The sequence below is a fragment of the Betta splendens genome, chromosome 2, assembly GCF_900634795.4.
Source record: "Betta splendens chromosome 2, fBetSpl5.4, whole genome shotgun sequence".
NCBI classification, from domain to species: Eukaryota; Metazoa; Chordata; class Actinopteri; order Anabantiformes; family Osphronemidae; genus Betta; species Betta splendens.
The window spans coordinates 23,531,116-23,540,975 of NC_040882.2; the positions used below are offsets into that span (position 1 = coordinate 23,531,116).

General features: G+C 43.6%; 2 protein-coding genes across 4 annotated transcripts; one reads left to right on the forward strand and one right to left on the reverse strand.

Moving 5' to 3' along the window:
- Window positions 1-68: 68 nt before the first annotated feature.
- LOC114865726 (N-acyl-aromatic-L-amino acid amidohydrolase (carboxylate-forming) B-like) lies at window positions 69-4,274 on the forward strand. Of its 2 annotated transcripts, XM_029167115.3 has the most exons (8): window positions 69-382; window positions 601-698; window positions 841-1,141; window positions 1,215-1,410; window positions 1,512-1,605; window positions 1,676-1,783; window positions 1,879-1,991; window positions 3,902-4,274. In XM_029167115.3, exons 3-8 carry the CDS (start codon window positions 891-893, stop codon window positions 4,145-4,147), a joined length of 1,008 nt encoding a protein of 335 aa, XP_029022948.1. In that variant the 5' UTR covers window positions 69-382; window positions 601-698; window positions 841-890; the 3' UTR covers window positions 4,148-4,274. The 2 variants fall into 2 exon arrangements, with proteins under 2 accessions (XP_029022948.1, XP_029022938.1); XM_029167105.3 differs by lacking the exon at window positions 601-698 and having other exon boundaries at window positions 69-560.
- On the reverse strand, window positions 4,175-8,476 carry LOC114865748 (claudin domain-containing protein 1-like). 2 transcript variants are annotated; one of them, XR_008693997.1, is made up of 5 exons: window positions 7,683-8,476; window positions 6,832-6,939; window positions 6,553-6,690; window positions 5,829-6,218; window positions 4,175-5,778 (listed from the first exon to the last, which is right to left on the reverse strand). XR_008693997.1 is itself a non-coding variant. In XM_029167146.3 (4 exons), the coding sequence occupies exons 1-4, from the start codon at window positions 7,972-7,974 to the stop codon at window positions 5,998-6,000; spliced, it is 759 nt and encodes a 252-aa protein (XP_029022979.1). In that variant the 5' UTR covers window positions 7,975-8,476; the 3' UTR covers window positions 4,175-5,997. The 2 variants fall into 2 exon arrangements, 1 of the variants encoding a protein (XP_029022979.1); XM_029167146.3 differs by having other exon boundaries at window positions 4,175-6,218.
- Window positions 8,477-9,860: the final 1,384 nt, after the last annotated feature.

The following is a 9,860-nucleotide window of genomic DNA, read 5'->3' on the forward strand; positions in this document are numbered from 1 at the left end:
ATTGCAGTCGTTTCTGCTGTGTCATGCCAGCACAATTATTTTAAGCCTTGTTTCGAAAGGCAGACTAGAACATACCATCCTATTCACACAGGAAAGAGAAATGGAGTTGTGGAAAGTTGGGGAGGGGCTTGCGCTTCGGCTGACCTCAGAGCTGCTGGGACCGTGGGAGGCGATCGATGCAGTGCATCACGCTCGGGACACACCCTGCCTGTGATGCAGCGCAGTGCAGTGGACAAGAGGGGGACAGTGGGAGTTTGCATAACAGGCAGTTACAATATCCACAGAGGGAGGGATGGGAATGCTGAATCAGTGAAACTGCGTGAAAGCCCGGGAGAGGGTGGAAGAGGGTACACGAGAAGGGGGAACAGCCAGGGGAGTCTGGGTAAGATGTAAAGCATGATGCCTCGAATGTGGAGCTGACAGGTCACTTTGTTCTACCTCCCACTCTGTTCTCACTTAGGAGACTTTTAATAGACTTTAATCTCTGCGTCGCTTTTAGCGCACAGTAGGGTTTGAGGGTTTAAAGCCGGAACTGTCCCTCTCAGCAAGCCAGAGTACAGGTAAGGTCTCACAAATCAATATCTCTGCTTTGTTTTGCAGCGTTCTCTAATATACGCCCAGACGCATCAACACTGGAGTAATAGATACCTCCCACTGAGTAACAAGAGGGAATCAAGTTACAAGTGGGACAGAATTTGGTATTGATGCATAGGTTCAATAAAAATAAATAAAAAGGGTATTAATGGAGAACACGCAACCAATCTGTGCATGTGCCTCACAACACTGGATGCTTCATACTGAATATTGTACTATAATAATAATAATCCACAATCCTTACAGACCAATTTCTCTCGCCTTGTTCAACTGGACCTCTGCCAGTTCTTAGTCAGATGGAGGCAGATAAAGTGATGTGTTTACCAAAGTTGTCCCGGGTCGCTGTGTGCGGCGGTACCCATGGTAATGAGATGTCTGGGATCTACCTGGTCAAAGAGCTGCTCAAGGCGAAGGCGAAAGGGGTGGAGGAGGAGGAGGAAGAGACGGTACCAGCACTGTTGGTGCTTTCGAACCCGCGGGCCATGCAGCAGTGCCGTAGATACATAGACACCGACCTGAACCGCTGCTTCACCCACGCCGCCCTCACGTAAGGCGACCATGAGAAGTGCCGATGCTGCTCATGGACATAGTTCTAATGGTTTCCTGTTTCTACCTCCCAGTGGTCCCATGTTGGACCCAGAACTGTACGAATTGGTCAGGTCCAGAGAATTAAACGCCACGCTGGGGCCTAAAGGCAGTCCTGAGGCGGTGGATCTCATCTGTGACCTCCACAACACCACTGCCAACATGGGCCTCTGCCTCATCTCGCACTCTGACTGCGACTGGATCTGCCTGCACATATTCAGGTACCTTCAGGTAAGTCGAGGCACATCCTACAGTCATCGGACTGATATTTGTGTGTGCACTAGGGCACTTTGAAGTAAGTAAGCTGAAGTGAAGCTGGACGTCTTTTTTAGAGGCAGATGTCAGATGTGCCGATTAGGTATATCCATCTTGATGTCTCCAATAAAGAAGCGTACTCTCTTGATTCAGTGGGAAAACATGGCTTTGGTGAGTTTTCATGTTTCCTGAAAGGTCAGAAAATTTAGAGATTTGAACTGTAAAAGTCTGTGATCTGCAGCAATGGAGATCGGCCCCCAGCCGCACGGCGTGGTGCGTTCCAACGTCTACGCCGTCATGAAGGCTGGAGTGCAGCACATGCTCGACTGGGTCACTTCCTTCAACTCAGGTACGGTGAATTCAATGCCTGGCTGTTCTGGCTCTGTCACAATGACTTTCAAATCCTCAAATCCATCTATTCTTTCACTTCCTCTTCATCTTCAGGTAGAGCTTTTGAAAGTGGATTTGTGGACGTGTTTACCATGGTTAAATGTATTGACTATCCGAGAGATAGTAAGACCCACAACATCACAGCAACCATACATCCTGAACTCCAGGTGCGGTTTGTTACAACATTATTTATCCATTGTTTTACTGAAACGCTGCTGAGCACAAGTACATGACGTAAAATAAAAGAGGGAGTGGCCAAAACAACTATGGTTCCTGGCAGAATGAATCAGAACATATAATCAATGAATCACAAGAGTCAAAATCTCACATGCGCAAACACAAAAGAATATCTTTTGAAAGTCACAGTGTCGATGGATCCTAGCTCCTCTAAAAGACAAGCTATTGCTTACCTTTAAATCAAAACGAAAGCAACAAGGAAAACCACATGCTGAGCATAATGTTCATACCTTAACGCATCTGCTTTGTTAGTGGAGGAAACTAATTTATTTCAAAATTCCCCCATTTACACAAAACAGTTTCAGAGCATAGAGAAAATTACAGCGTTGCAGGGACATGAAGCTTATTAACCGTGTAAACTGACAGTTTCAGACAGATGTCGAATTTTAATAAAATGTTTTCCATTTTCCACAGAGTTGACTATACCAGTCACTGCAGGGCCGGTATAACTGCTATGTTACTGCCGTCAATGTAAATTACAGCAGAATGCTAAAACAGGAGGGAAAAGCCTGGGGTGAAACTTTGACAGCTGTTGTTATCAAGGAATGTGAACTAAAATGTCTGACTGAAAAAACAAAAACATTCCGTGTGTGCCATCCACACCCAGTGGTGTTTTCCAGATTGTTTTGTAAATAACGTTTCCACCAATGACAGATAGCAGACTGTTGAGCACCTGGGGGTGAAGACGAGACTGCGACTGAGAGACGAGACTGAGAGCGTTTACTCCACTTTATTGGACCCAAAATTACTGCTAATAATTATATATATTTATATTATAATACTTATATATAAGTATTCTTAATAAATATAATATGGATAAATATATTGTTCATTGGTTCCAAATCACAAAGAAACTTCTTTAGAAATGAGATGAAATTACAGTACAAAGTACAAACCCACAAAGTTTAAGGTTTTAAAGTAAAGGCAAACTTTAATTCATATAAAATTTGCTAGGTTTTCCTCATGTTCATTCCGTCATCCATTTCTTCTTCGTTTTTCTTTGTGGGGACATAATGGGAGATAGAGAGTTGCAGTACGTAAAATTACATATTTAATTTGTATCTGAGTTAATCAAATAGAAACTTTGGTCGATGCCTATCTGATGAACTGCCACCACAGGTGACACATGTTTCGGTGTTGTGTAAGTGCATGACTGTCGTCAGGAGGAAGACTTGAAAAATTGTGACTGTCTTTAAAAAGAAAAAAAAAATTTAATTGAAAACTTATACACAGTAAGAGGTGGGTTGTGTTTGCATTTTTGATCCCAGTGCTGTTGTTTGATGCGACTGGCATGAATCGCAGACTTTCCATAAATAACCCACTCTGTTTAGTTACTATTGACGCTCTTCGGTGCTGATTGACATCTGCAGTCGTTCACAGGGTAATTTGATTGAGTTGTTTCGCTAACACTGGCATGAGTCACTACGCGATTTGTCTGCTGTCGTAGGTCGAATAAGGTCAAGAATTAAGGAGTGTCATTTCCATCATGGGTTTAAATAGATCATTACTAAGCAAACATAATGTTGTTGGTAGTGATTAAAACTGTGTTAAGACTGAGTGTAATGAGAGCAGATGATGTGTGGTTCAATTACTCTGTCTAGTGTACACTGTTTAATGAGATGTAATTTTTTTTAAGGATAAGCCTTCTTAAAACACAATAGTCAGGACAAGGAGAGAAGTTTGTTTCTTTAGAACATAAGCCCACATGTAAAAATCCATACGCTTAGTATTTACAGAGAGCTATTCCTTATTCTTTATTTCAAATAACACCTGCTATGAGCTGTTTTGAAGCATTGCCATAAGTCCTGTGTTGCTCTTAGTAGTCTGCCCTTCCCCACAGGACCGGGACTTCTGCCTTCTCTGTCCCGAAGACCCACTGTTCCAGACTTTCTCAGGGGAAACGCTAAGCTACAAAGGGACCGAACCACTTTATCCGTTCTTCATCAACGAATGTGCGTATTACGAGAAGGGCATCGCTCTGTGTTTGGCGAGACAGAGGCGCCTGAGAATTCCTGCGATCCGAGTGCAAACGGAGCAGGAACAACAAGCTAATAAACAAAGATCTGCATCAGAAGAAGAAGAGTGAAGATTGACAGCACAAGTCACAATGGAATACAGTACAAAAAGAAATTTATTGCCATTACAGCTTTTGCACAAATGCATGTGTACTTGAACATTCAGTCACAATAATAAAGTGTACAGTATCAGCTTCAGCTGAAAGGTGGGAAACATTCACAAAGCACAGTCGTACAGTTGCTTTAATATCATAATGGGTTCAGGGTTCAAACAATTTCTCTGGCTCACCCTAAATATGAGACACATTCTGATTTATCATCGACCACGTATGGAGCCACGATCCACAGACTCTCATGTCATGAGTCACTGCAGCGGTGGTTCTAGGATGAGAGTGGTGTTTTCACTAAAGGTACTTGCTTAATGGATCTTTTATGCAATCACAAAATAGAAAATTACTATCACTGTAGCAATATTTAGGATATTTTAAAAAATAATTTAAGTGCAAAATACTCTATCTTATCATAATATGGCCTTTAAAGTACATTCATAATGCCTAACAGGGAATAACCATTTCCCTCATATCCTGTTGATTTAGTTTATGTAATTGTTTTTTTCCAGTGGCAAAAAAAGGACAATAAATTTAAGTCAAAAGCAAGAATGTGGAGATTAATGGGAAGAATGCACAACATAAAATGTCGAAAATGCACAACTACGGTGACAGTTAATTTTTAGAGCTTACAAAACCTATGACAACATGTAGACATGAATAAAAATAGCAAAAAAACATACACGAAACAGCTATGCGTACGCGGTGACGCGAAGTCAAACGTCACTGGACTTGAAAATTGGTTAAGAGTCAAATGTCAGCGCTGTGTGGTTCCTGAACTCAAAGGTTCACACAGCAGCCGCTGCAATGCGTCGCCCTTTGCAAGCATCCGTAGGCTACATTTTGAGGCAGCTGTTGTCAAAGCTAATCACACAACAGCTACTCCCAGTCAGAACAACATGCAAGGTGTGCCGAGACTTTGACATCACTGGCAGGTTTTTGTGCGTTCAATGAATGGAAAATGATGCCGCGCCTGACTCTGGGTGTGAGCAGACATTCAACAGGAATTGTCTGTCGGACCTCTGAAAACCTGAACTTGAAGAAGGTTCAGTTAAATTTGTCCCATTGCAAAGCACACTCTGTACTATACGTATGTACAGCACTGTTTATAGAGATTCATATGAATGCACATCAGTCAGTCTGCAAAGACTAGATTTGAGCTCTTATTTTTTATAATTATTAACAACTTGTAAATACTGCAAATGCTATTTCGACTTATTTAGGTTGTTTTGGAATTGTTTTCTATTAAACTAACACTGTAATCCTCAAACATATGTTGTCTGAGTATGACTAATTAAACCAAAATGCCTGTTGGTTTAATCAGTCAACTACAGGTATCTAGGTTTCTCATTACAATATGTTCATCTTCCCTGCCATTGTATCCAAATCATGCTCCCAGCCCATGTTGTGTAGCCTGTCAGACCTGTTCTGAGCAATGCAGCTGTGTTACATAAGTAATCCAGCAAGTATCGCACACAGCTTTTCAGGTGTTGCGGGACTGAGCTAAACGTTTGCAGTAGAAGGATGCACATGGGTCTGTTTGACCTTTCTAAACCCATCCAGACCCACTGGGGCAGAGGGGTCCCACCCTGGTCCTCGAGAGCTACTGTCCTGCTCGAGGACCAGGGTGGGGACCCCCCTGCACTAGAGAGATACGGTAAAGGTCAAATCTGTTAATGCAGCAGAGAGGGTCATCACTAAAATAGCAATCAATCATGGGGAGAAACGTAAAAGATTAACCCACATTATCTGTGATCTGTGGTCTAAAAAGCCTCTTGGAGTCACAGCGTGGTATTCATGTATCTAATTTTAGGCTACGCCACCCGGTAGGCAGTCATGCGGTAGTAGTTTTGACTGTGGCTGCGTGCGGCCCACACGAGCAGCGCTGCGGCCATCATGTGCAGTGGCGAAGACATGAGGGCCAGGTACAAAGACCAGCCCAGGGAGCCGTCCACCTTATCGGGAAGCATGGACACCCTGTGGAGCAGGTCCATTCCCGCCAGGTAGCAGCAGACTGTGGCGAGGCTGCAGAGACCTGTAGTGCACAGGATGGGGAGGCATTATTCAGCAGCGACTGCATTTCCAAACTAAGCTGGCTTTGGAGGTTTGACTTGATATCAGGGAGAGGTGCTAAAACACTAATGCTGAAAGGAACAAAACTTCTCACATGTGGGAAGGAATAACTTCTTGTTAGAACACAAACATGCACAGTGAAGCTTGAACAAGTTAAAGGTGAGGTGTGATCATGTTGTGGAAGCGTGCAGTCTGCAGACAAGCCCATTTTTGAGCTTTTGTTATTCAAGAGCACAGACATTGTCTGAACAATGGTGGCAGTTAGCTCAGGGGTTAAACAGTTAAACAGGTCTTACCACACAGAAGGTGAAGCACTCCTATTCCAAGCGTGGGAGTGAGGCTTTGGCAGAGGCAGGCACAGAACCCAGCTAGTCCCGCCAGTACCACCAGGCCCAGAGACACCAGTGGCAGCAGGAACTGGCACCTCCACAGGTCTAAATACACGGAAGGCCTCACTTAATGGGGTATTCATGCCATCACAATGTATAGAGGTTCATTGTGGCGTAAATGTTTGTGCAGCTTCTTGCAGACCTTGACCTGGTAAAATCAGATAAACCTGTCGTGGCTGAACTTACACGTTCGCACCATGTCCTCGCCGCTGTTGTGGTTTCCTGGTTCCTTGTACTTGGGAGTGAGCTGCTGAGCTAGAGTGAAGCTTCGACACTCCAAAGACAACTTGGCATCTGAGTGAAGTGATTGACATCAACATACTGTCAGTGCATCAACAAAGCAGTGTCACTGATTAATAGGCTTGTATGTTGACATACTGGTTGCAAGTAGACTTTGCAAGAGATGTGAAGCGTAAAATACACAAGGTTTTACACTGAAAACGCCAGTCATTTAAAGGATTTGCTTCAAAACTAATTGAGAAAAAAGTCACTGATTTATAAATATATGCACATTTGCAATAAGCAAAGCTGTCTGGTTAATTGTTGAACATAACTGATGGACATAAAACTTCCATTTACTTCTAGAAACATTTTGGAGTGATGGTCATTTTACACCACTGTTAAAACAATAATTGCGGCTGATAAAAATCATTGTTGATTGTAGCCTTCAATTATAAAATGCATTAGGTTTTCTATAACCTAATTATTTGATTCCATGTAATTACAAGTGCAGCAATTACTACACAGACCAACAAGATGGAGGATTATATTGTCCTGCAGCTCTTCTCTATGTCACCTAGTGTAACACTACAGATGGTCTCCCACTTTGCCCAGGGAGACCATAATCCACAATCAAAGTACCTGCACTCTTGCCTTTAGGCTATGACGCACACCCCATATGCAAACACAGCTATGACCAGACAAGGTGCGGCCCATTAATACTTAACAGCTTAATAGTGTTTGGACTTCAGAGACATAAACCAATGAATCAGCCGCCTGTAGTGTTCGCGCAGACGAGGACAGTTATACGAACGTACCCGGCTCCTTGTGCCAGTGGGCGCTGCCCGGCACGAGCACGCACCGCCACCACAGGCCCACGGTCCCGTTGAGACGGAACAGGGTGTCGCTGTAGGTCTTCTCGTCGAACTCCCCGTCCATGAACTCCTCGTACAGGGAGCGCAGCTCGGACACGTTGGCCTCCCCGCGCACGCCGGGGCTGCTGTACTGGTACCAGTGCTGCGTGCCGACGGCCACCGACAGGTACACGGTGGCCAGCGCGCTCAGCACGCAGGCGATGACCGCGGCGGTGGCGTAGCGGTTGTCGACCATTGTTTACCGAGCCAGACGCACGTCAAAGAGGGATTAGGTCCGAGCCTTCGGTCGCGACGGATCAATCTGGTCAACCTTCGATATTTCCCGTCACCAAAACACAAACCACAGTCACTGTAGCATCTTTAAATGTGTGCAGCATCCGTCGGGAGCCCTTTTATCTCACCGCCTGACTCTCAGTTCGGTGCTGCCGCTATAAACGTCAGCCACAGCATCCGCGCAACCAGGCTCGGATGCGCCATCTGTTCCATTGTCCCACTTCCACAGATGGCGCGTGGCCTGGCGCAGCCACAGACGAGCGCACAGCGACGGCGCACGAGAGCAGCCCCCTGGTCCTCGGCAAAGACACGGACGCAGCTCCGCGTTTTAAGATGCGCGACGTCCGAGGCAGCAGCAGGTTACACAGGCAAATTTTATGGACCTGGCATTTAGCTTGAAGGCCGGTGTACCCTATATAATGGTAAACACACTAATCCGTGCGTGTTCCTCTTCCGGTTCACCCGCACATGCGGTGCATAAATTAATATAGAGTATAAAGTAAACAAATAGTAAAATGATAATAACCGAAATTTAGGCAAACGCTGGTGGATTCTGTGGTATTCTAGGCACTACAGCACAATTTAATATTATTAAACGTTATCTATCTATTTCTTAAATGTTTCCCGTGATGGATTTGTCATATGGGCTTGTGCAGTCGCCCTCCCCATCTAGCTTCAAGCTAATACAGGGGCATGCCCAAAACTGAGTTGGCTTTCCCTACCCAGTCTGGAGGTGCAGCTGCAGAAGCAGATGACTCCAGAAAAGACGGTTGAGTCCACCACCTGAGTCATAAAACGTGTTCGGTGGTAATCCATGCACTCCAAAAGACCTTAGTCTCTCCAGAGAGAGTACAGTTTATCTTTCAGGTAAACCCCCAGATATTTGTAAGATTACTCTCACTCAATGTCCTTTACCTGGTTACATATGGCTCCACAAAGTGTGACCCTGTACCAGTGCTTTGGTTTTCTTTCGCATTCATTTAAAGGCAGTCCACTTACACCAGAAATCAATGCCCTATTCTATCTCTTGTTATATTATTAAGGTAAAACAATGTCATCCAAGAACTTATGCAGGTGACAGGATATTGAGCTGAACTTGAAATCTGCAGTTCACACACTAGGCCAGATTTCAGTTTTTGCTTTAAAATATTTTTATTTTTTACAGAAGGAATTTCACAATAAGTTGTTTGTGATTAAATAATTAATATAGATACATTTTAAATAAATAGGAACAGTGGTTGTACATTTTAAATATGCATGTTATGTTCATTTTCATGTAGCACACTGACGTTTAGCACATGTAATCCTTCATTTAGTGTTTACTCTCCATTCTGTGCAGTTTATTCATCTGGCAGAAGAAGAAGACTAACTCAGACTCGTCAGGTTGAATTTAGCTAGAGAGCAGTGTTTAGAAAAGCAGGAAAGAAAAATAGTTTCAAGAAATCCTAGGGTTTAATAAATATTTAGTTACTTTATTTATTCTATATTCTATTGATTCAGTGACTTTCATTATCCTTTTAATTATGATCCACCTGAGTTCAGTACAGACTATTGGTGGCTTGACAGTAGCAATGATAAGAGCACGAGGCAGGACGCAGTGACGAGGCTGATCTTGTGTGCTACTCCACCTGAAGCTGTGAAAGAAACAAAAAATCGATATTCAATAGAGTAAACTGATAATTGTGTGATAATTGCATGATTACAATTGGGATTCAACATCACTTACGTATGTTATTCACAATGATGGAGCTGACTTCAATGTCAAAGCCAGTGACAAATGAAGATGCGTTGCTCAGAACACTCGCAACCTGAGTGTTGTTAGGAACGGATGTCTTATTAAAGATCAGG

Coding starts and splice junctions, on each gene's coding strand:
- LOC114865748 (XM_029167146.3), bottom strand. CDS start 7,974: ATGGTCGACAACCGCTACGCCACCGCCGCGGTCATCGCCTGCGTGCTG. Junction 6,940..7,682: donor CCACTGGCACAAGGAGCCGG/GTACGTTCGTAT, acceptor CACTTCACTCAG/ATGCCAAGTTGTCTTTGGAG. Junction 6,219..6,552: donor AGTGCTTCACCTTCTGTGTG/GTAAGACCTGTT, acceptor TGTGCACTACAG/GTCTCTGCAGCCTCGCCACA.
- LOC114865726 (XM_029167105.3), top strand. CDS start 891: ATGGAGGCAGATAAAGTGATGTGTTTACCAAAGTTGTCCCGGGTCGCT. Junction 1,606..1,675: donor AGTGGGAAAACATGGCTTTG/GTGAGTTTTCAT, acceptor TGTGATCTGCAG/CAATGGAGATCGGCCCCCAG. Junction 1,784..1,878: donor GGTCACTTCCTTCAACTCAG/GTACGGTGAATT, acceptor CTTCATCTTCAG/GTAGAGCTTTTGAAAGTGGA.